Source organism: Larus michahellis, chromosome 3 (assembly GCF_964199755.1).
Source record: "Larus michahellis chromosome 3, bLarMic1.1, whole genome shotgun sequence".
NCBI classification, from domain to species: Eukaryota; Metazoa; Chordata; class Aves; order Charadriiformes; family Laridae; genus Larus; species Larus michahellis.
Genome location: NC_133898.1, coordinates 19,853,507 through 19,879,299, shown reverse-complemented (window position 1 = coordinate 19,879,299; position 25,793 = coordinate 19,853,507). Strand labels below are relative to the sequence as shown.

At 44.5% G+C, this 25,793-nt stretch overlaps 1 protein-coding gene across 1 annotated transcript; it reads left to right on the top strand.

Annotated features, from left to right (window-relative positions):
- Positions 1-25,357, top strand: LOC141740017 (calpain-14-like). The gene is given in 20 exon segments (XM_074578214.1): positions 1-231; positions 2,681-2,750; positions 3,712-3,830; positions 4,438-4,574; positions 5,693-5,867; positions 6,497-6,562; positions 7,367-7,452; positions 8,702-8,776; positions 9,429-9,592; positions 10,287-10,462; positions 13,182-13,387; positions 13,948-13,984; positions 14,824-14,886; positions 16,544-16,601; positions 18,365-18,429; positions 18,841-18,909; positions 19,022-19,100; positions 20,267-20,383; positions 21,066-21,121; positions 22,555-25,357. Coding segments are annotated over 20 exon segments (2,076 nt in total). The 3' UTR covers positions 22,582-25,357.
- The last annotated feature ends 436 nt before the right edge of the window (positions 25,358-25,793 follow it).

Here is a 25,793-nt window from a genome sequence, read left to right as displayed (position 1 = left end):
ATGCCTTTTCTGCCGTGCTTGAAAAAAAAGAAGTCCCCTGTGCCTTTAGGCAGGAGTATCTTTCAAAAACACACCCCACCCATCCAGCAGAACTACCAGGCCTTGCTGGAGACGTGCTTGAAGAACAAAACCTTGTTCACAGATGACAACTTTCCTGCTCACATCAGCTCTATTGGAACAGGAGCACTGCTAAAGAAACTACCCCGAAATCTACAATGGAAGAGGCCACATGTAAGTGACTTTCAGTGAATACTCTAATGCAAGAGGAGGATTACAGCTGATAGCCTTCAATTAGTGTTAGCATTGAGCAGACTACTCTTAGGCTTTAATTTAGGTGTGCCTTAATGCCTCCAGAGATTACACTTACTGTATGAGCTGTCACTTTGGAAGCTGGGGTACAGGGCGTTTCATAATTGCCTTTGAAGCATTTGTTGCCCAAAATCATAACCAGACTCACTCAGTTTATATCCAGTAATGCATGGAGCAGGCAAGGAGAGTAAGCAAAGGGAGCAGGGGGAGCTGGTGTCCTTGGGGCTTACAGCTCTGATGATCCCACCATGATTTTATGATGACAGTTCTCATGGTGATGATCCCTCTCCCCAGAATTCAAGATCTTGACCTTTTAGAAGATTTCTGAGTTTCTATACAATTCTTAGCTTTTGACACCTCTTCTATGGACCACATACTCTTGTGATGCTGGAGGCTGCTACTTTCAACGTCAGCAGCAGGTACCTTATTGTCTTGCTGGGCTGGTTTTTTTTTCCTGCTTAACTGTTTAGTCTATTCTTTATTGTACTTAGAAGCAGTCTTTTTGCAGCTTTCAAGGTTGAGCTTCTGCCACAGTCAGTAATTGGACACCAATCAGTGAGTTGTTTTTAGTTTTGAGACATCTGTTTTCTACTTGTGCCCATGTTTCCAAGGCCTTTGCTGGTATTCCACACTTAAACTGAACATCACAAGAAGAGACACCTGGTACTGAGCACTGGCCACAGAGCAAGTTCTCATAACAAAAGGATAAGAAGTCTAGGAGGCCAGGATTGGGGATTGGCACGGTTAGATAAGGGCGGTTAGCTCTGGCCTGTTACTAGCAGTGGCAGTTCTGTTCTTACTGAGCCACTGAGCAACTTATTGACAATCAGATCTTCCTGAAAGCAAAGTATAGAATTATCTGTGTATTTCAGTAGCACTGACTCCTTATGTTACCATGTCTGTAAGGGAATTCTGCCAGGTAATAGCAGATAACATCTCCTGAGCTAAGTTACTTTCTAGCTGTCATATTTTGTCTAATTTAACCAATTTAACCAATAGAAGGGCTGAGTTTCTGCAAAACTAATGAAAATCACTGTGAAAGTAAAGGTACCTTTACAAATTGTGCAGGAGAGCTCGGGAAAAGCAGCTCTGGTTCTCAGAGTTTCATATGCAATTTGGTCTCACAGATGGTTTGTGTTCACTCGGAATCTGCAGATGGAGGAAGAGTGCGGTCCTCAGGGGCCTGAGCTGGGTTGTGCTGGGCACTATGGCTGAGGCAGCTATATCAGCCTAGAGGTATTTGGGAGGGAAGGGTCAACATGAGTCTTGGCCTCTACAAAGCCCTTCAGGTGTCCCTCCAACCCAGAGATGTTGGAATGGACTTGAAACCTCCTATGTCTCTCAGTCCACCATTCTGCTGCTCTAAAACTGCCTCGTGAAGAAGGCTGCCATTTGCTCTGAATGACAAACTTAGTCCAGCAAAGGCTCTCTGAGGATGGATGCTGTGCATCCTTCAGTCCCTGCGCTGCAGAGGAAACTCTGAGATTCTGCCATTCAGCCTGCAGGCTGGTAGCTTGCTGCATCTATGACTGATGGCCTGCAAACTGAATACCCAAATTCACCAAGGATGGGGCTCGGTGTCTAATTACTGTAACTGCCTTCTGAAGGTTTGCTGTTTCTCAGCTACTGCCTGAAGGGGAAGCCAACAGTGTGAAAATTAGCTTGAGCAATTTGTGGGTCATTAGAGTGAAACGTTAAGTTTGACACTTAGGTTATTAATTTGACCCCAGAGGCACTTGATAGAGGAAAAAATAACAACGTAATTTCTCTCTGAACAATTATTTACAGACCTAGTCTTGTCACAGCAACAGGAACTTTGTGTAGCAGCCATCAGTTAGTCTGTAGCTTGACTGTCGGTCAAATTATGGAGACATCAGCCAGGTTAGGTGAAAGTTTGAACAGTTATGCTGTGCCATTGTACCCTCTTTTGGCTGAAACTTGTCAGTAATTGCAGATGAGCAGGTCTGGCAGGTCTGAAGGGTTGTCTTCTCAGTGAGGTGTTTGTGGAGACCCATGGTGTTGCATCTGAGCACCAGTGGCTTATGTCGGAGACCAAATTCAATATAGACCAAGCACAAATGTGTGCCCAGGCTTGTGTCAGGTTAGCCAGAGCATATGGTAGCACTAGAGTTATACCTGAATCAGAACAATGTCTGCTGGGACAAAGGGACCCTAAGTATTTTGAAAGCTTTGAACAGGCAGAGGGAGTGTTTTCTGTCACATATTCATGAGGTTTTTACATCCCGGACTAGGAACTCACTGTATTTCCCATCTTATGAAATTCAGAAAGTCCTTGACTTCAAGCTAAACCAGCTCATATCACTGACTGGACTCTCTCCCTTTTTTTTCTTTTTGGTTGTGTGCTTCCCAGGCTTTGCACAGAAGTCCAGTATTTTATGCTGCAAACAGAAAGCAACTTGATCTCTGCCAAGGATTGGTGGGTAAGGAAGCTCCTTTGTATAAATATCTAAGTATTCTTATACAAGATACCATTTTGTGTGGAATTTGACTGTATAAAACTTCATATGGAAATAGAAGGCGTGTATACCCTTATCTCTTAACTTGGCATGGTGTGGATGAAGCAATCATTAAGACGGGATAGACTCAGTAGAAAACCTGTCAAGCTTTAAGGTGGGATTTGAGGGGTGAGAGGTGTCTCCAAAAGCTGAAATTGCCACTTTTTGTGTTGCTTCTGTGCATGCTAATACTGCCGTAGGAAATGATCCTGTGCTTTTACTGGTCTGTAATGTTGCTGCTTGACAACTGAACAGAGGCCACAGAAGCAGGAAAATCTGAGGCTTTTGCTATCTTTGTACCTAAGGCTTAGTGTGTGTTCTCTTCTCAGCTTTGCAGTTAGAAAAATATTTTTTATGCCCATGTTACCTAAAGTAAAAGGATATATTATCATCTGCAAAACAAGTAGGGGCAGGACTAAATTAATTTTTAAGTGCTTTAAGCCCTTAAACACAAAGTTTGATAAGTAGTCTTGCATGTGAGATCTATTGGAAATAATGTTTCTCTTCTGAAAAGTTGCTGTTTTCAAAGAAAAAGGGAAAAGGTTTTTTTTTTTAATAGTGTGCCTTTACAGAGAACAGAAAAAAACACACACACAATGTCAGTAAAGACCGAGAATGTTTCCATTGAGAGCTATTTCTTGCTAAATTTCTTATTTAACCAAAGAATATCCAAATAAAAAGATCATGAGAGAATACTTAGAAACTAATCATGGTTTGGTTAAGTAAAGCACCTGTCTGGATCATCTAATTTTCTGTGTATGATTTGTTATAATTGTAAAGAGATTGGCACAACAGCTCTTCTGCTAGGATCTTGGTGGTGTTCCTGAACTTGGCTGACAACTTTCACTTTTCAGCCAACTGCATGTGTCCATTTGTCTTGGCGCAGAGAACTGCTGGTTCCTGGCGGCCCTGGAAGCCCTGACGTTCCACCAGGACATCCTGGCTGCAGTTGTGCCACAAAACCAGAGCTTTGAGAGGAAATATGCTGGCATTTTCCACTTCCGGGTACATCTGCTCCCCCAGATCAGGAATCCTGTCATGTTTTGTGTCACACCCTTAGATAATTTGTACACAGTTCCCCTTGGCCAGGTCCAAGTGGGGATATGGATATCCTGGACTAGAGAGTAGCCCATCACCCCTCCCACAAAGTACTGCAGGCAGTAGATCAACTACAAGCCAGTCTGAGGATATACCTCCTCTTGGCCCTTCTCTCCAGCTGTGCCCTAACCCTATTTTAATCCAGGCAAAAGTCTTTCTCCATAGCGGCAACAGTCAACAGGACTTGAGCACATCTGCTCCAACCTTCTACCCCTTTGCCCAGCTCTTGGTGCGACTCTGCCACCCCGCAGTTAGGAACTCCTTCCCCGGAAGCCCAGCTGTGCCTAATTTCCCTGCTTAATCCTTTTACACCTGATACATGCTTTGTTTTCTCCTCTGTTTTGACCCTCTGAGTTGGGTCTGTAGGTGAGTCAGCCCATCCCACTGACCCAAAGCAGCCCTCCTCCCAAGGCAGTTCGTCCTGTGCCCACAGCTAAGCTATCTTGCCTTTCCTGTTGTTTCAAGGGGAGGTCCCTTCCAAGGGAAACATCAGCTCATTCCTTTCCTCTGACAGTTCTGGCACTTCGGTGAATGGGTTGACGTGGTGGTTGATGATCGCCTGCCGGTAAACGAGGCCGGGGAGCTGGTCTTTGTTTCCTCAGTCTATAAGAACGTGTTCTGGGGAGCCCTTCTGGAGAAGGCATATGCTAAGTAAGTGACTCATTCCAAGTTATGCAAATAGTCTCTCTAAAATATGTTGGTTGGTGCCTACACAGTTTGTTCTTGTTTATAAATGCATCTCCTAGGCTTTACCACATTTGGAGTGTAGTAAATGGTTCTCATCTTTCTATTATTAGATAATAGCTACTGCAGTGGCAGCTTTTGCTATCAATCCAGGCCCTTGAGTTTAAATCCAAGAGTTTAGGAGTAGGCATGAAAACAGACCTGTCCTAGGGGGTTGTTTCCTGAGTGTTATTGCTGTTTAGAGTGTATTGGCCGGGGTGATGCCTTCTTTGTAAATACTGCAGAGGAGTGGAAGGCCACAGATAGGGATTTTCAAAGGTGAATGATTTCTGATGCCTCCTTTGATGTATTATCAGCTTGAGAAGCCTCCAAGGAGTTTCATTTTGGGGGTCTGCTGAAGCACTGTACTTTGTTTTTGCTGAAAGTTCCTGCTCTTGGGTCCCCCAAAGCTGAGGCACTTAACAAGTCACGTGGCATGGTGAGAATGCTGGCTTTTCACCAGGGTGTTTTGTCTAGAGTGGTTTATCAGGACTAAGAAGAAAGCAACGAGGCATAACTGCTGGAGTTTGTTAATATTGAGCTGAAATAATCTCTGCAGAGCAGGGAAAAATCCTAGGTAACATTGAGAGAAAAGTCACAGCAAAGGAAATAAAGTTCAGTTATTTTCTTTTGGTTTTATCGTTAGAACAAAAAGATCAGAGAAAGCTGCACTGCAATGGTAAAGAAAATCAGATTGGAGATAGTGTGCCTCTCGAGGGACTCTTAGATACAGCACGGTGTCTGGTGATAAATTCAGGCAACATTTGCTAAGGCAGATATCAAAGAAGTAGTGATGGGTGTATTCTCACAACTGTGCAGGAAGGGATGACTGAGCGAAGAGAACCTTTCAGATTATGGCCCATCTTGGAGGCAATTTGCTAGATTCCACTATCCCTAAATGCCAAAGATGCCCCTAAAATTAAACATGAGTTACAGCTTTCCTTTTACTTTTGCAAACCTTTATTGTATGTTTTCATTGGCATGCTGTTCTCAACCTATCCTCTGTGACTATAACCCCAGGAATATATTGATATGTTTTTTGCTAGACTCTATGGCTCCTATGAAGATCTGCAGATTGGGCAAGTTTCAGAAGCCTTGGTGGATTTTACGGGTGGTATTAATGTAAGGATCCAGCTTGCAGCAGCTCCTCCTGATCTGTGGGATATCTTGACAAGAGCAACCTACAGCAGATCTCTCATGGGCTGTCAGACACATTTAGGGGTGAGACTTGGAGTGACATCAAGTGGCTTCCACAGCTAAAAGCCTTTCCAGACCTGTTTCCCTCTGCTCAGCTAGTCATTGTGACTCAAAAAGTATCAAAGCTGCCACACATGACTTTCTGTAAAGATTACATTCTTCATGTTAAACTTTTCACATGGAGTGATTCCATGCTGCTCTCAGTTCTCTGTTGTTATGTTTAGGAACTGGCTTATCTATCAAAGAACCTCTATTAAAAAAAGGATCTACTGTATTTTCCCATTTTTGTTAAATAGAATAAGATTATAGCTAAGATAGAGAGGTGTGTAGTTCAGAACATGAATTCAAGTCTTGGCTTCCAAGCCTTATGCACTTCAGCTTTTGGGAAAACCTACTATTCTGAAAATCAAAACCTAACCTCCTGGACTTTTTAAAAGTGAAATGATCTCTAGCCAAAGATCCCCAATTTAGGAAGGGACCTTCCCAATCAACCTTCCAATTCCAAGCATACTTTTTTTTTGGTTCAAGCCATTCTCTCTTTGAGAGTCATTGCTTATACAGGTACAGGTCTCTGGTATCGATATGAGACTGCCATGTAAGTAGGGCTGGAATAAAAGGATTATTTTCCTTCTGTTTCTCTTCCTTGTATACAGGCAACAAAGGTCCTGAAGAATGGGCTTGTTGCTGGCCATGCCTACACAGTAACTGGTATTAGAAAGGTAAGACTAGCCCTAATGTCCTGTGTCCAGGTTTGTTTGGATGTTAGCAATTTTCATTGCAGTCATAGGTTCAACCCTTAATCACGGCCACTGCGGTATCTCCTCCTCCAGTGCTCTTCTCTTAGTCTAAGGCTAAAAGAGACTGCATACTTTGTAAAGATTCACTTTCAAGTGTGTCCTTTTTAGTATCGTGACCTTGATGTAAAGGACAATGGTTATAAATCAACGTATCTCTAAGGGTTCATGGGGCTCTGCTGAGACCATCGCGTACAAATGCATCTTAGCTATTAAGTAGGAAAGGACTGGCCTTTGGGCATGCTAGGAGGATGAGCTGGACCCTCTTGGGGTATGTATGTATGCTGCCAACAAAGCCCCTGGTTGGCCTTGCTCCCTCTTCTCCCACCATGGCATCCCAATTCAGGAGGCACTAATCTATGTGGTCACCCCTTGGTTTGCATTGTGCTGTGCCTTTGCACTGAGGTAGGAGTTAGCTTTCACAGTAGTACAGTCCTGCCTCCACATAAGCACAAAATGAGCAGATGTTGGAAAGGAAGAGGAATTTATGGTCAAGCCTTCCAGTAGGAATCTGTGAGGTTTCTGATTTCAGTCATAGAACATAAGATAAAGCATCTTAATCTCTTTGTTGCTGGCATTCAGAGTTGCATGTTCATAGATTTTTATCATCATACTTGTTGGAATCTGGGAGAACAAACAATCTTTGTTAATATCTGACATAGTACAGTGATATAAACCAGATGAGAACTGCTGAGACCTTGGTAAGCACAGTGTTACTGTTTTCTGCAGGTGACCTGTCAATATGGGCCAGAAAACCTAGTGAGACTGAGAAATCCGTGGGGAAAAATTGAATGGAAAGGAGACTGGAGTGACAGGTGAGTTTAAAAAAGGGAAGATCTGATCGTAAGTGCGAGGAGAGGTTTCTTGGAGGAAAGATGCTGCCACCTTCAGGCATGAATTAGTGCTGAGAGCAGCATTAAGATAAGTAACGGTTGCTTTCATGGACCCTCTGGTGTCAAAGCAATGACTCCATAGATTTGTATTTCTCCAGCAGATAGTGCTCACATAGTTGGGCTCACTTCACACATGCAGCTTCAACAAGCTCAATTCTGCTTTTTCATTCACTGAATGCCAGAGGAAACATAATATGAGCATCAGTCGCTGACCATGTTGCTGCGATCTGGATGGCACGCAAAGTGACAGATAGCTGTGAGGAGGCTCTAAACAAACAGCGTGTTTCAGGGCACACAGCCCTTTATCACAGGACGGACTGTGCAAAGTCCTCCATGGGCTGCAAAGTGTTAGAGTTGGGTGGCTGCAAAGAAGTCCTCCATCCTATCTGTTTGGGAAAATACAATTCGGTAGGAGATCAGAGGAAGCAACTAGGGAGGTAAATGGGCCCTATATTTGCGTCTGTCTGAATGTTTTGATTGGAATCCGTGAAAGACAGTGGCTTGCAATCTAGACCACAGGCAACCATAGACTTGTGTCCTATTCCGCTTTGAAGTGGAGCATGTTCCTTCCTTCCAAACGTCATTTCATTCCATGTACAGACCCTGCTTGCTGAGGCTTGGGGATAGGGAGGAGGGAAGAGCATAGGGAGGTGTTGGGAATGTGAGTGACTTTCACCTTGTCTGCAGAGCAGTAACTTCTCTGATGCATGTCTGTCACATAATGACAACATACCAGCTGTTCCTGTTGAAGAGCATAATGAGCAACATACTGTAGGCCTGCCTTTTAAACGACTCCCAGCTGCCTCTTGTGCTGTCCTAGTCATTCATTCATTATGCCAAACACTCTTCCTATTATGTCTCCTTTGACAGAAAATTAACCAACAAAACAGGTCTAGATTTTCATATTTTAAATACTTGAAGTTGTGTGTGGAAGTGAATGGACTGGCTGATGGAAATGGAGTGTTTCTGGCTTCTGCTGGAGAAAACTGGACCCAGAGTGCCTGTGGAGAGTCTCCCGTGGCTGAAGGCATAGAGAGCCTGTGTTTAGTGGGGGAGAAACGTGGAAATATGTGGGGACAGGGATTTGGTCTCTTTTTATAAAGCAAAGCTATGTACTCTGGCTTGAATTTGAGGCCACATTTGGTTAATCCCCTCGTGTTTTTGTCCTCAGCTCTTACAAATGGGAGCTGCTGAGCCCGAAGGAGAAGATTTTGCTGAGGAAAAAGAAGGAGGATGGAGAATTCTGGTAATGGCACAGTTTCACCTCTCCCCTCTGCCAGTAGCTCTGGGGCTGTCTGGAGATGAAGCAGCACATTGCCACTTAGGTCGAGGTGTATGTGATTTGCTTTATAACAGCTTGTGCTCGCTTTTTTCTCCTCCTCTGCTTGACGATATGAGAAGCAGTAGCAGTGCTGACACAGAAGAGATGCACTGTTCTTCAATGGTAGGAGTAAGGGAGAAGCAGGACACTGCCAGGTCTCCCAGGACTGCTGGAGACGTGGGCAGCTTTCAGGAGCTTTTGTCCTGCCTTTTGTTTATAAGATAGCTTTGGGAAGCTCTTGCTTGCCTTGTTTGTTCGTGGCTTCTCCGCAGCTTCTGCCACGAGGTGGCAATGTTGTCGCCCGTGTCGTTTCACTGTGGTCCTTTTGGTGGCAATATTATTTTAATCTCTATGCTGCTATCGTTTGCTGAAATTTTAGTTGTGCGTTTGCTACTGCTAGATGCTGCTGTTGGAGCAAACGCTCTCTTCTTTACTGCCTAATAAAATATGAGCGTTACCATATGTAACACAGAATGGTGCAGCTTCGAAGTTCCCTGCTCCCTTTCCGTTTCTTTTTGTAAGCCATATGGACTAAACTAAACTGCTAACAAGATGTCTCTTGGCACTCTTTTCCCAGGATGTCTCTGCGAGATTTTAAGATTCATTTTGTAGATCTGATGATCTGTAAATTAACTCCAGACCTGATGAGCCAGGAAGATGGGAAGAAGTGGATGTACTCCCTGCAGAGAGGGAGATGGGTTAAAGGAAGTACAGCAAGAGGAAGTCTGGGATTCTGCAATGGTGAGAGATGCTCTTTTGGATCAGTCTGGGGGAACAATGGCCTACTGCCTCCGTTACCAGCACCTTACACCTGTTAACACAAAATTGACAACAGAAATGTGCTCTTTCTGCTTAATCCTTCATACAAACATCAGAAATTAGCAGCTGAAGGACTTTGACTAGCTTCTGCTATCACAGAAGCTGCATCACTTGCAAACATAGGGCAGTGGGCTGGTTATGGCATGAAATGAGCTGCAGGATCTTAGGATCAATTGTCAACACTGAGCTTCTTTGGGGCATTAACCTTGTCTGTTAAAATTTGCATTCTCAGCACCTCCAGGGAGTGGTGTTTTAAGTAAAGTGAATGGGAAATGCAGAGGTTCAGGCCTTCTGGAAGTAGAGCAGGTGGGGTCTGAAGTCGGCTAGCCCATACGCTGGAGGTGATAGAGGAGCAGTGATACATTTATAAACAAAATGAGCTCTTAGTTGCAGGTGAGTGGAAAAGTAGTTCCTTGTTCCTGGGCCTTCCTCCTGTCTTACATAATGGTTACACTGCTAAACTTGTAAACTGCACCCTAAGATCAAATCCGTGTGGGGTCTGGAGGTCCAGACAACCTGTGACCTATTCAGTCCAATGCCAGGCATCATGTGGGAAGCTGGCAACCAATTTTGTGATTGGAAAATGACATCAAAACGTTTTTCTTGTTTTGCTTAGGCACCTTTTGGATGAACCCTCAGTACTGGCTGAATGTTTTACCAGTTGAAGACAGTAAGAAAAGTCCGGCTTCCTGCAATGTGGTTATATCCCTGATGCAGAAACACAGCAGCAAACACCGGAACCGAGCTCCTCACCTCTTCATTGGATTTTCACTCTACAAGGTGTGAAGAATTGCTTTGCCTTTCTTGCTTTCACCAAATAGGAAAACTTCCAGCCTCTCTAAACTGTAGAGCTTTGCAGACCAAGAGTTTTGCTGTGCAGGGGGTGATTTGGGCTCTTTTCTCCTTGCCTCCCCAGTCTCCTCACGCATCAGAGCTAGGGTCCCTCAGGCCCTGTGCCCCACTTGCTGCCTCTCTGGCATGCTGTGTGAGAAATGGTTCTTGCTTCAGGGCACACTGGGCTTTATTTTGCCCTCTCTAAGAGTATGTGCAAGAGCTGGGAGAGGGTGCCAGGAGTCCCCTTACTTTGGGGCAGGGAGAGCACTACCTTCAGGTTATTTCCAACCATGGTAAAATTGTGCTTGAGTAATGTTCCTAGTATGACGTGGCAGCAGCCCATGTGTGAATACTGCGAGTTCCCCGTGTATCTGGGGGTAAGTGGATATCACTAGAAGGAGTGAGAGTTCCCCCCCTTGGCACCCTAATTCTCTACTTATCTGAGTGCCTTGTAGAGCTATTCTCTTCCCTTGAACAGAGCCACAGCTCTTGCTGCTGTGAGTTTGCCCAATTACAGAGAGATGGCTGTGGGGAAGGGTTTTCAGGTGGAGGGGCTGAGGTTTCTGAAGGCAAAGACCTCAGCAGAATACATGTAGCTGCTTCCCAGCAATGATATGGCTATGTTGTGTGAGACCCAGAGGTCCATATCTGACAGGTGCTCTGTTTCTTTTCTTCCTGCAGGTGGACCTACAGGTGAGTCCATTGTCACCACTGTTGGCTGTCTGTTGGGGGTCCTGGGCTGGTACAGCTGTTATGACAACACTGAAGGTGTTGTGTTTGCTTTTGTTCCTTGGCTGGCAGCTAGTAACAGTGTATTTGAGTTCATTGAGGCAGCACAGTAAGTCACTATTAATACGGAGCTATCTACTGAATCTTCTGAAGAGCAGCTGTATCTGGAGGGCTCAGTGGCTTTAAAAAGGGACGTTAGCTGTGTAGCTTCTGCACTAGGTCTTCAAAGGTGTTAGAAGTGGCATCAGTGTTTACGCAATCAGTACATTGTCCCTGCTGCAGTTGTGGAATGGTGCCCCAGGGCTGTGTCTGAGCTGGACTTGCTGCAGCTCTCGGGAGCCAGGGCCGTGTTTCTGCTGCATCCCAATCTTGGGATGAGGTAGGAGCAGCGCTGGTGTCCCATGCAAGTCTGGGGTCTCCTGGGGTGGTCAGGTGCCTTCCTGGCTGGGGATGCTCTGGAGCTGACGCTACAGGTGTTTTCAGCTTCCTCAGGCCAGCTGTATTTCTAGCATTTTCTTTAGTCAGGAGCCTTTGGGATGTGAGGAAGGGCCTTGGAAGTTAAACCCTGATGTAAGTCCCAATTTTGGCCCTGACCTTAGAGGGCTATGTAAAACAGGGAAAGGTTTAGCTCTTTTTTTTATCTGTAAAGGGCATATCTTCCACTCTCTTATTACTCAGAACACCTCTTAAATGAGAGTCCCTTTGAATTTGGGCTGGCAAAGAACTAGTTTGGATGTGTGGTCAGGGCAGCGCAATTGAGTTCCCAGTTAACTGTGTTTCCAGCACGGAAGGATGCCACTCCTTCCTGACTTAAATATTTTGGGCAGTATCAGGGTTACAAGTGACTTAAAATTCCTGGCAGAGGGGGTCCGAGTGCGCCCCTAGCACAATGCTGTGCTGTACTTGAGAGGGAATGGTGGCAGCCAGGACTTTAATTTCAGGTTTGTAGCAGTTGCCAAGATCAATACAGAGAGATGGCAAGCTGAGAGCATCTAACGTATTGGAACTACAGTCAACAAAGTATTGACTGGAATATAAAAACTTTAAATTTAACATAAGGGGCATGAGGAGTAACCCTGAACCCTTCAGAAGAAAGATTGCTCTATTAGTAAGAAAAATACTGGCAAAGGAAGAGGAATAGCATCTCCACTATGAGGCTGCAGAGTAAAATGGCTAAATGTTTTGAGGAACAGCCAAGATCAGAAGGTGACAGTGGTCTTAGCTAGCAGGATTATTTATTTGGCTTGTGTACTGGGCACTCGGTGGCATTAAAAATGAGTTCAGTGTTGCCTATATCAACACTTTATCCATCCTCCTATTGCAGAAAAGTGCCTGCAGAGCAAACATCTGTAAGAGCCGAGAGTGCCAGGCAGATCAAGGACACATGCACAGAGTCAGAGCTAGGGATTAGGCTGCTCCTGCAGCATGCTCAGATCATGGGTGCTCTGAAAAATCCTCTGCTGCCAGATCCCTAGTGCAAGGGACAAGCTGGGAACAAAGTGCGTGGTACCTATGGGTTAGGAGGGGTTCTGGCTAGTGAAGAGCAGTCTCTAGAGCAGTTCCTGCCTGCAGTCATTTCTGCCAGTGTAGAAATTACTTTTGCAGTAGTTTAGGTTGACAGAAGCCAATTCTTTTCCCAGTCCTTGCTGCTGTTCCTTGCAAGTAGTATTATATTGTTGATAATGTTGCAGGAAGCCCTGTTCTTCGTCATTTTAGTATTGGGCAGGAGTGGTGCATATCCTGGGAGGAGACTGAGTCCTTTAGGCCCTGTTATCTGTAAAAAACCAAAAAAACCCAACCAACCAAACAAAAAAAACCAAACCCAAAAAAACCCACTGAGGTGTGAAGGTAGGCTGTGTATACCATGCTTGTGAATTCTCCACATGCTTTTTGTCCATATGTTCAGCTGGTGCAGAACACATTTCTCTTCTGTTTCTTCTCTTAACAGTACCAGGAAAGCAACAGAAAGCTGCCTCCATCTTTCTTTACTCGACATCAGCCTGTGAACAAGCACCAGGTCTTCCTTGATGAGCGGGAAGTGACTCATGACTTCCACCTGGAGCCTGGTGTCTATGTGATTGTCCCATCCACCCTGGAGCCTCAGCAGGAGTCTGAATTCATCCTGCGTGTCTTCTCCAGGAAACATGTTCTTCGGTGAGATGTCGCTGCCCCTCTGCCAGCACCTCATTCTCTGGGATGGTGGGATGGTCTAGTCTTTCTAGTCTAATGGGGGCAGTGTAAAGACTTCACTCTGCGAAAAGCAGCACAGTCTTTTTTGGAGAGGCTGGCTGTGGGTTTTCTCCCCACCTTAGGGTGCTCAGTGGTTGAAGCACTGCTTTTGGCCTTACCCTTTAAAGAAGTGTTGAGCTGGGTCTACACAAGGGATTCTTGCAGCACACACACATTTGAGACTGTGGAGAACAACAACAGTTTTTAATACCCCATCAGTTTGCCAGGAGGCCCTGCTGGTGATGCTGGGATGGTTGCTTGTGCAGAAATGGTGCTTTGGCGACTTGAAATGCCAGCAGTCCCTGGGGAGCTGTATGGACACAGGGGCTTCCCTGATTGCAGCTGCAACACTGAGAGGAAAAAAAACATATGCTGCAACAGTGGGTTGGGGCCCTTTCTGCTGGTGAGGGATGCCACTTGTGATGACACAAACACACAACTCTGGGATATCTCCTTAATATGGCTGATTTTTTTTACATCTCCAGGGAAATGGGCGGGAACACCAGTTTCACCCTCTCTAAGGTGAGTGAGAATGAGGGGAGTGGGAGATCTGTTGTTCAGTCTTCTGCTCTGGGTGTTGGGTTTGCCCTGTGGAGAGGCTGAGTGAGAGTGTGAGTGCTTGTGTTGGCAGCACTTTTGAAAGGGCAGCTTGGGTTTACAGGCAGAGTTCCTTGGACCATGTGGACAGATGCAGGAGGATGGGCAAATTTTTAGATGCCTTTGTTAGTTGCATTTTTGCAAACTTCTTTTAATGGCATCATCTTACTTGTTCTGCTGTCTTTCCTATTTGTGGCTTTTTGGAGACTCCTGGTCCATTCTTGCGCTTTCACGCCTTGAAAGTTTTGAAGACAACACGGGACCTGAGCAGTACTGTTTCCATGCAGCAGTGTGTAGGTTGTTTTCCAAATAGTTGAGCTCAACAGCAGTGCATGCACATCTGTAACTTGTGCCAGGGAGTTTATAGCATAGTCTGTTCCCCTGGCATAAACTGGGCCATTCCTTCTTTCATCTCCTCTATTCTCCTGTATAAAGGAAGGAGGACAGAGACCCTTCTGTCTTTCTTCTTGGCATGGAATGACCCTTGTCCTTTGTTATTGCACAGCTTGGCAGAGCGGAAATGTTTCTTGCCACTGAGTGCTATCTGAGTATTTCTTTCCAAGAAATAGCATTTCTATGAGGTGGGGAGCTATCTTAGCAGTGGGCTGTGTTAGTGATGTAGCATTGATTGCAGTGGTGGGGAGAAGGTGGAAGGGCAGGGGATGAGAATGCAGTTCTGGGAAAGCATCTTTAGTAACTCTGTCTCGAATGGCGGTGTTTTTTTTTCCTCAAGTTAATGATTTTTATTTTTTAATATCTTAAAGGAAATTGTTGATAGGTATGAAGGCAAGATTTGGGAGGATTTCTTCACAAAGCATTTTGAACAGGTAAGTGTGTGCATAAGCTGCCAGGGTATACTCCTCCACAGCTATTCTGTAGCTCTGTGAAAGTAAAAGTATGTGGATGTTCAAGGGAGGTCTGGACATGGAAGCATGGGGAACAGAGAGGGGCCACGTGAGTTTGGGCTGTGTGTACAGTCCTGATTCCATGCAGCAGTTTTGACCGCAAAGCTTAGGAATATGTTAGCGTTGAGACAGGCGTACTTCTCTATGCAACAGAGTGTGAATGTCTGGAACTTAATGCCACAGGACGTTGTGGATGTCATAGTATCAACAGGCTCAAAAGGCATTAGCAAACTGATGGGCAGCAGGTCCATAAACAGATACTAAAGGACTAGGCAGGAATGTACCCTCTAAGATCCTTTTTCCAACAGGTCTGGGTGCCAGGGAAACCGGAGAATGGACTGCAGAAGCTGTCCAGGCTCGTGTCCTCTCCCTAAACATTAATTCCTATTCTTTTATTATTTTATTGGTGGGCTGTGTGGATCCATCTTACCCTTTAGGGTGTTCTTACGCTCATTGGGGAAAGTTGCCTATTAAAGAACACCCCCTGAAATATTGACACTTGTCTTGTACATCCTTCATCACAGTTTGATGGCAGTTAACTTGCTTTGAGAGGCAAAGCAAGTACTAGATGTCCCATCACCTCCTCTTTTTCACTAATTTTCCTAGTGGAATATGATCCTTATTGTGAAAGATTCTTTTTAGTGATCTCTCTGGCCTGATTTGGGATGGAATTGGCCTTCAGGGATCCCACTAACTATGATGAGGGATGGAAGTGTTTCATTTTTCAGAAGAGGTGGCTGTGTTTGTTTAGCAGCATACCCTGTATTTAGCAAATGTATTTTCACAATAACACATTTGCACTTTTGATTGATAGCAATATTTTGATGGAAGCTGTTAGTAAAAACAAGTAATGCATTTACTTTTTGCCAGTTGTTTAAGACTTTGATTTTGAGAATGGTGTGGCTTTCAGCTGTGCTAGAAATTACCATGTATTGCGAGATGCTGGTCCTTTGCTGTCAGGAGGTCCAAGTACACACAGAGGCGAGCAGTACTGCCATTTCTCAATGCATTACCCTGGTGTGCCTCAATGATCTGAAAACCGGCTTATATTTTTGAGAAGTGATGTTTAAAAAAAAATAAAAATCATCCTCCAAACAAACAAATGTCACAGTTTCTAAAAAAACCTGTAAACTTTAGTATAACAAGGAGGAGGGGAAAGACTCTGCTTTGAAAAGTTTTGGGAGGAAGCATTCCAAAGTTTCCATCTTTTTTTTTTTTTTTTTTTGTAAATGATAAAAGGGAAATATTTGAAGCAGGTCTCTTGACAGTGTGCTTGATGGGACAGATGGCACCAGGGCTGAAAGGTTAACGGTCTGGATCTTCACTCAGTGTAAATCTGCAATACTGCATTGATCTGTGTGGAGCCCTGAGAACTTAGCCCAGAGCAGACTGCAGCTCTTGCGGGCTGAGACTCTTGTCATATTCAAAGGGAGTCTTTTCTATTGATTTTCACACTGGCTGGAGTGGGGCCAGAAAAGCAGAGAATGAAGATGGGACATGCTGGGAAAACAAAAGAGGGTGAAAAGTGATTTAATACTTAAAAAAAAAAATAATAAAAATACCCTCTTCCTTATCACAGAATCCTGAAATAAATGCTGTTCAGCTCCAGAGGATCCTGAATAATATATCTTGGAGAAGTAAGTGCTGAGAAATAATGTTTCTCTAAAATAAACCCTCTTAGAGAAAAGCCTCAGCTCCTGTACCTGTTTCTTGAATTCTGGGAAGAGAAACTGGCTTGAATCTGACTGAACTGACTGTTCTGATGCCATGTTAGATTTCCAGAGAGAAAGAATTTGTTGGGGTGCAAATCAACATGGTAGAAATTTTATAAGCAAAGTTAATCTAGTTTGAATTCCAACAACTGAAAGAATGAGGGGGAAGAGCAAGCGTAGATACTGTGTGTGGATGCAGACTCTGAGTTTGACCTCCAAACTTGGCTTGACCTCAGCCTTGATTCTGAAACTGTATCTCATTTCACCTTGTGGCACTACCACATTCTTGGCAGTGCCACCACTAGAAGGTGTAGAAAGTTAGCCTGGTCTGTAGGCAGTTATAAGGTGGAAGGGGGTCTTGTCTTTACCTTGATGTGCCTGGTTCATGCCTGATATTCCTGTTTACTCTTCCCTATTATGCATGCATAGGGCTGTTCCTTGCTCTGTTTGTTTTTGGGAGACGGGATGGAGATGCAGGTAGCCGGTGTAACTTATGCTTGTGAGAACCAAGTGAGCCCTGAGGTTGTCTCTCTTGTGAGGACTGTGACATCCACTCTCCCAATGGCAGCCCAGAGCACTCTGCAAGCTTGTAATTTGGTCCCTAGTTATAAATAATGTTACCTGGACAGTAGCGAGGTATTCCAGTGGCTGTTTTCTATTAACAACAGCAACGAAGTTACAGATATAATGATGAAGCCAGTTTTCCTTTCCAGTTTCTTCTCTGGTAACAACCCATGTGCAACACAGGAAATACATCATCCAGCCATTATAGGCAACAAAGAAGATGAATAAAAGACTGATGCGATGCCTTTTCCACTTAGGCTGAATTTGACGTTGCTCCCTTTTCTCACAAAGGTGGACAAGGATAGCTATTCTTTCTTTGTAAAGTGACCCACCAGGCACTGTCTTATCTGTGAGAAGACTGTGTCGAACAGAGAGTCTTTATTTTTCATAAGGGATCAATTTTAAGATGTTAATTTAAAAATGTTCCAGTACTTGATTCATATTTACTAAACAGGGCTATTACAAGATTAAAACATCTTCACTTTCTGCAGAGAAGGGATTGGTGAGTTATGGTTCTGTCCCTTGCTCAGTGAAAGTCTTCAGACAATCTATAATCGTGATTTGCAGTAAGATTAGAGTCTATTTCTGTTACTCTTCATGTACCTTATGTATGAATGAGGAATGCTAAGCTTTGATGCAGCATCATGTTTTCAGTGATGCCTGTACTTTTAATTATATTAACAGAGCTGGCAGTGTATCTGTGAAAGAGAGAGAGAGATGCTTAACACAAGGGTTTCAATTAATCTTCGGTGCTGCTCCCCAAAGCTCCTCAGGTCAAGTGACTTTGCTCAAGGTCATGCAGTAAATTCTGTTTGGGATTACAGCTTTGGATGTCCTTTTCCTTCCATTTTCTCTAATAGCTGGAGATAGTGCACCATATTTCATTTCGTATTACATGCCTGCAGGGAGCTCATATTGGATTTTCTGAGACTAGTAGAATCCATCCTGTTGCCTCATATTTTTATCATCATAAATGATACATCTTCTCAAGTGGGTGTAAATTTTCACAAAGGCTTTGGGGCCTCAGCCCTCTCAAGTGAGGGGGAATTTTGTGAGAGCTGATTTTCCTGAGATGTTCAATGACTCCTCAAAACAACTTTATTTTTTTTTTCCCCCCTCTTCAGATTTCCAGAGTTTTCACCTGAGTTTCAGTCTGGATGACTGCCAGGGTATCTTGGCACTCCTGGATGTATCCTACTTCACATGAGTGATACTTCTGACTCATAATACTTCACTGGAGCATTATTTCTTAGGGCAGACAGGGTGTTACTGTGATTTCTTTACCACCAGGACATGGCCCTGCTTATTGAACTTCTGACCCTCCATAATAACAATTCAGTTGTGACAGAATGGAATTGGTTTGGGAAAGGGTTGATTCCTGCTGCCTCTGAAATCAGCAGCAAGGCTTCCACTGACTTTAGTGGGGGGAGGATCAAGCCTATAGATAGGCTTGTGGGCTAAGAAATCATTATCCTTATTATAATTGTGTGAATGTTAGAGTGGCCATGAGATTTTGGTTTGTTTGGGTTTTTTTTTTAAATGTAATTAGGTGCTCTCTGACGTTTGATTGAGATGTTTTAACCTTAATTCTCCCATGAAGCTGAATGCCTCTGGCACACTGAGTATCCAGGAATTCAGAGTCCTGTGGAAAAGGCTGCTTTTCTATTTGGTATAACAATAATTTGTGTATCCCCTTGCATTATCTCCCTGCTCGCAATCACTTTGCTGTCATCTCTTGGTCTGGGGGGGTTTGTTTAAAAACTTTTTTCCCCTTCTCCCAGGAAGTTTTCCAGAAAAAAGACACCAGCAGATCAGGGAAACTTGACCTTGTGGAACTGCATGCAGCTGTACAGGAGACAGGTGAGCCCACGGCACATATTGGCAAGTCTCATCCTCCTTCTCAGAAAGGCTGGAAAAAGTCTAGGGCTGGGAAACATTTTGAGAATTGCAGATAGAGCACAGGAGAAGTGGAAAACATCATAAGCTGCATGGTATTAACCATCTTTGCTTCCCTCTTTATCTGGGTAAAAACATCTGAAAGTTATTTTGCTATATGATGGGCTGCTCTTTGCTCCATTGTGGTCTCATGCTGACAGTTCTCTGAAACAGAAGTGTTTGTCTATTTTAGACCCAGTTTTTAAATCCCTTCCTGTTCATTGCTAATTTCATTTTAAAAGACTGTGAGGAGTTGTGTGGGTACATCTGGGAGGCCAGATCTAGCTTCTATTAAATTGCTACTTCTGCTGAAGATGATGGCTCAGGGACTGAACCTGCAAGTGGAGGACTTGCACAGAGGCAACACTGGTGGCAGACTTCATTAATATGGTGTCTGGAGATGGAAGACCGTACATATGGGTCCAAATACTGGACCAAGCTCTGTTGCTGTTACTAGGCTTTGAATGGGGGCTGTTGCTCAGTGTTACAACTTCTTTTGCAGGTTTGCAGTTTAAATGTCACTCCTCTTTTTAGCGCATGGTTCACCCAGTTCCTCTGAGTCAGTGAAAGCACAGTGAGAAACCCAGGCAGAGCTCTGCTAAAGCCAGCTAAAATCCCAGGCCATGAATGGAAAATACTTTTATTCCTTGCAAATATGCTTGACATTGGGACTGATGCTTTCTGTATGAGCTTTCTCTGGCTTTTTCTTTTTCATCTCCTTTCCTACCCTGTTGCGGAGTATTGCTTTTAAACACAGCTGCTGTTATTACCCTCATATCCCATGAGCAAAGGATGCCCATGTGTGCATTTTATTCCAACGCTGGCAGGAATGTGAGTATAGGGGAACAGATCTGAACCCTTTTAAGTTTCAAGGAGGTATCTCCACGTAGTAGTCTGGTTTGGACTGGCTAATATTTGATAATCTTAAGGGAGGTTTGAAAAACCAAGCTGTTGGGGAAGGGCTGAAGACCACTTCGTTGTGAAAGCTCACAGCTGTGTGTACACCCCATGCACATTCAGCTGTGTACAGCTGGGAGTTGCCATCTCATTCTGATCCCGCCCCCCCCTTTTTTTTTTCCCTTTTGATGAAGGCATTTCGCTCAGCAATGAAGTCTGTAATTTGATGGCAATCAGATATGGTGACCCTGACTTGAAGATCAGCTTTGAGAGCTTTGTGTGCTTCATGCTTCGAGTGGAGATCATGGGAGGTGAGGCTGGTGCTACATGGCTGGCCAGGCAAGCTGGGCTGCCCAGCTAAGCCCTTGCCCTTCTGATGCTGCTCCAGCTGGCAGTGGTAAGGTTAAAATTAGAAGGATTGAGTTTCTGAATAGACCAAGAGTCATCAATTTAAAGCAAGGGACAGATATAGAGGAAATCAAGCTTTCTCTCTTTATCTTTCCACCAGTCACTTTCTACAGACATCCAGGTTGTACATATCAGAGTGATTTAGCTCCCTGCAGGTTTGCACCAGCCTTCTGTATGAGGAGGCAGGCAAATTACAGATGGAGACTGCTCATTTTCCAGGAAGAAGGGAGCTTTGGAGTATACCTGCAGTAGTGATGATGCAGAGCTCACCAGCTGATACTTAGTCTGTGAGCTTGTGCTGTAGACACTTCGCACATGTCTCAAAACTGTAGTGGGTGAGGTTGGGACAGCCTGCGTTTTGACGTTTCACTGCTGGATGGACAGACAGTAACATGCCTGACTTTATTCTGCTGCTCCCTGTGTCCCAGCCCTCGGGCATCTTCCAGCAACAGAACAGAGAAACTCATGTGCACTTCTGAATAGCCTACAAACTCTGCCTTTGAGGTTTTTCCTGGGACAGGGTGTCTTGGCTTGTGTTGATCTCTTGGCTATCAAGTTAATGCTCCTAATTTATTTCTTTCACAGAGGCCTTTCGCAACTTAACACAAGATGGCAAAGGGATATATCTCCGGGAATCTGAGGTAAAGCCTGTTCCCTGACTGACAAATGCAGGCTACTTCACTGCAAGTGACACTGCGTGTTTTGTTCTGTAGCCTTTAAAAAGTCATTTTTACCTGATCACTTACAGAGTGGGTTAGAAACAAGAAGGAGCTTCAGGCTTTTAAGTCTTGTGCTTTATTATATTATCTGGGATTTTGATACTGTCCCTCACAGCATCCTTTTGAGCAAGTTGTCCAGCTGTGGGATGAGCGGGTTCGCAGTGTGTTGGGTGAAGAACTGGCTGAAGGACAGAGCTCGGAGGGTTGTAGTGAATGGGGCTACGTCTTGTTGGTGACTGGTCACCAGTGGTGTTCCTCAGGGTTCAATTCTAGGGACAGATGATCTGTTCAATATATTTATCAACTATCAGGATGCAGGAGTTGAATGCACCATTAGCAGGTTTGCTCATGATACCAAACTGGGAGGTGCTGATGACTCTGTGGAGGGACAGGAGGCCTTGCAGAGGGATCTGTATAGATTGGAGCATTGGGCTATGATTAATGGGATGAAATTTAACAAGTTGAAATGCCAGATTCTGCACCGAGGACGGAGTAATGCCAGGCACAAGTATATACTGGGAGAGGAGTGGCTGGAAAGCAGCCCTGCAGAAAGGGATCTGGGGTTGCTGGTTGGCAGCAGGCTCAAGAGGAGTCAGCAGTGTGCCCTGGCAGGCAAGAGGGCAAACTGCATCCTGGGGTGCATCAAACACAGCACAACCAGGTGCTCAAAAGTGATGATTATCCTGCTGTATTTAGCGTTGCTGCAGCCTCACCTTGGCTACTGTGTGCAGTTCTGGGGCCCACAACTTAAGAAGGACATAAAGATCCTTGAATATGTCCAGAGGAGGGCGACAAAGCTGGCGAAAGGGATGGAAGGCAAGTTCTGCGAGGAGTGGCTGAGGACTTTGTGCTTGTCTAATTTGGAGAAAAGGAGGCTGAGGGGCAACATCACTTCTCCTCGCAGCTTCCTGGGGAGGGGCAGTGGAGAGGGATGTGGTGATCTCTTCTCCCTGGTATCCAGTGATAGGACGCATGGGAATGGTTCAAAGCTGTGTCAAGGGAGGTTTAGACTGGACACTAGGAGACATTTCTTTATCAAGAGGGTGGTCAAACACTGGAACAGGCTTCCTAGAGAGGTGGTCAATGCCCCAAGCCTGTCAGCGTTTAAGAGGCATTTGAACAATGCCCTTAACAACATGCTTCAACTTTTTGATCATCCCTGAAGTGATCAGGCAGTTGGACTAGATGATCACTGTAGGTCCTTTCCAATTGAAATAGTCTAGTCTCGTCTAGCTTCTGCTCTTTCTGGAGACAGAGTATCTCCAAAGCCGCATAGTCCAGTTCAGTTGTGACTATTGCAGAGTGCTGTCAGGGATGGATGATGCATTCGACCTACTCTCCCCAATATTTTACAGTGGATGATGATGACGTTGTATTCCTGAAGCAATGCTGTAGAAGAGGGGACAACCAGGCCTGTACCAGGATGAGGAAAGCTGCCTCTATCAACTTTCTGCGAATGCTCAGCTCTCTGGTCTCAGCCCTGCAATTTGCCTCATATGAAAAATCTTCCCCTCAAGCAGACTTGACCTAATGACCACAGACTTGGTGAATTGAAGTTTTGCTAATTAATGTATTTACTCAGTCCTATTTCACTTCAAGCAACCTTTCTGAGAAGAGACTGCTGGATGCCAACCGCCACGGATGCACAGTGTGACGCCATGGAGCTGGGTCGCTGGGGTCACCTACTTAATGCTAATATTACGCTGTTATTGTTATAGGATGGCATACGTTGTAGTAGTGCCCAGAGGCTCTGCTTGGTGATGGAGCCCTTGAGCCTGGGAAAGAAGCGTCCCCTGCCCTGAGTGGCCTGTCACCTAATAGAAGAAACCCCGGTTCTGCAGCTGCTAGGCCCATGGTAGAGGGCAGGAGTCTGTGTGCTTGTGGGAAAGAAGGAGTAGGGACTCTCTGAATGAACACTCTTCCCCACCTATGACTTGTAAAGGCGATTTGCAAGCACTCAAACCATGTCTTTTGCTTTTATAAGTCAGCATAGCCCTCTTGAAGTGAACCTGTGTTGATTTGACCAAGTGATGAGCTGGGCCTCCTTTTTTTTTTTTTTTTTTTTGTTGTGGATGGAGGCTGTAATGTTTGCATATTTGTTTCAGAAAGGCAGTGGGTTTTCTCTGCAGATTGAAAAGTACAGTACAGTGAGAAGTAAATTGATCCCGTATATTCTTTAAGTCACCAGAGATCGGCAGGGAATGATACAGGAGTAATCTGGTAAAACATTTCTGTATTTGTCAGTTACTTTTTATGAAGCAGGATGAGAGAGAGTGTGTGTGTCCTTTTAAATGACGCAGGCACATGTAAGTTGTAGCTAATGAAATAGTGGAAACTGGGTATGTAGCTGTGAACAGCGTTAGAGAACATCTTACCAGGGGGACTATTCACATCAAACTCTGTGCTAGAGTTACGTGATGCGTCTATCTGTAGGATACTATTTCACTTTCTTACCATTTACTTATTTGGGCTGGAGACTTCCACACTAAGTGCCTGTTACAGGTTGGTGCTTTGATATTTTTGCATTCCTGTAGACAGCACAATTGTGTCTCTTTTCCAGTGCACAGCCTAATCTGAGCACTGAATGAAGATATAATCAAAGACCATATTCTAATGCCTTTGTAGGAAGGAATTATATTAAGCTTGCATAGGCAGCCTTCCCTCTGGCTTTTTGTGACTTCTTAGGTACTTAATCTCATAAATATCCTTTTAGACTGCGTATCAGAATCAGGAATGAGGTGGATTGTGGATAAGAATGTAAACACGAGTAAAAGACTGAGCTCAGGTATGTGCTTACCACTGCATTGAAGCCTGTGCAACACCATGAGCATATTTAGAGAGAAGCCCCGTCGCGTATAAATGTTCCCAGTGAGGAGGCATCAAACAGTAAAAACAACAGTGCACTTTATTCCCCAGAACAGTCTGTTTCTAAACAGTATCATTTTCATACTGTTTTTATGAGAAAACTGTTAGAACCAGATAAATAGAGAGCTATGTTTGTACTTGTTTATTACAGATGATATATCTATCATCTACTGTGAGTGGGCCTACTGTGGTGTCACTGGGAGCCACAGGGCTCAGATCTGCAACGCAGGGCAGGTTCGAGGGAGCGGGTATGTCCAGGGCCCTTGAGCAGCGGCGTCGCCGCGCCGCCGTCCTGCCGGGCTCCCGAAGAGGCTCTGTTGGTAGCTCCCATCACAAAGCACGTGCCCTCTCCCAACTGTCGTGCCTCTGTTTCCTTTTGTCACTTGTAGCTGAACACGATGGTGCAAACTAAATTAGCCTGATTTAATTTGCACTCAGCTCAGCGGGGGATGTTATAAACACTGATTTACTGTGTGCAGGAGCAGCACTGGAAGAACCGAAAAGGTTGGTGGAGAGAGTGCAGGTCTCGCTTTTTCAGCACGCTCCAAGAAAGATGGTCCCTGGCACCCACAGGGATGGCCAGGGGGGTCTGCGCGAGTGCAGAGTGTTCACAGCAGAACTCTGTTGGACATGATGGGATGGAAATCTGTCAGTCCCAACTGGGCTTGTTGCACAGTGTGTGTAATCAGCTGAGCAAGAATCATTTAAGGCTAGGAGTATGCTGGACATAGCTCCGCCACAGCCCCTGTGCAAAACTGTGGTGCAGGACACCCAGTTTCAAATTGCATTCATTTTAATGTTGTACACATTTTTTGGTTGTTTTTTTTTTTTTTTATATCAGATTTTGTACTTATTTACTTCACACCTCTTTAATGCAGAGCAATGTAATTGCAGGGAGATTATTTTGCTATTGATTACTTGATCCAGGAAAGAAACAGAATTCATCCATGCCATGAATCACTAAGCGTTTGCAGCAATAAACTTTATTGAGCCATGTGACTTGCTGTTACAGAATTGTAAAGAATGCTTTACTGGAATGATTATACCAAACCGTGTACAATTCAAACTGAATTATCTGGCTCACAATAAAATGTTTTTGGCAAGGGCACCTACTCGGACACTGTGAGGCTTTTATATTGCTAACAGAATAACGTTTTCTGGGCAATTCTGAAGATCTATTACTCCTCATTTACAATGTGCATTGTGGAAAAAATGGTCTAAAAGGCTGCTGAAGGATGCATTCGTTTGTAACCATAGCGTTTATAGAGATGCCGAGCTCTGCAGTGGGTGGTATTGCTCTAGCAGAAATGAAAGAAAAGTGGGGCTGCGGCTTGAGCCTAGTATTGCTAATAAAGGTCCTTTTTGGAAAAGGCAGGTGCAAATAGCAAGAATAGCAAATAATAGCTGGAGTGCAAAGAGGAACGGGATGATGAGGTATACTGGAACAGTAAGACTGAGATGAAATTGAAAGGAACTAATCAACCCTTTGCAAACAAAATATTCAGCTAGAGCTTATTGCTGCAAGATACACACGTGCGTAGCTGGAGGTATTTCATGTTTCCTGGATATAGTTGGTGCACGCGTTTAGAAGTCGGGGTACAGCAGGTACCTGTCAGCCTTGCTGTGTGCATCCTGCATGGTCAGGGCTTCTGTCCAGATGGCAACAGGAGGGGCTCTACTCTCCATCCTAACAGGATTCAGAAAGGGGCTAAGACTTAGAGGAACGACA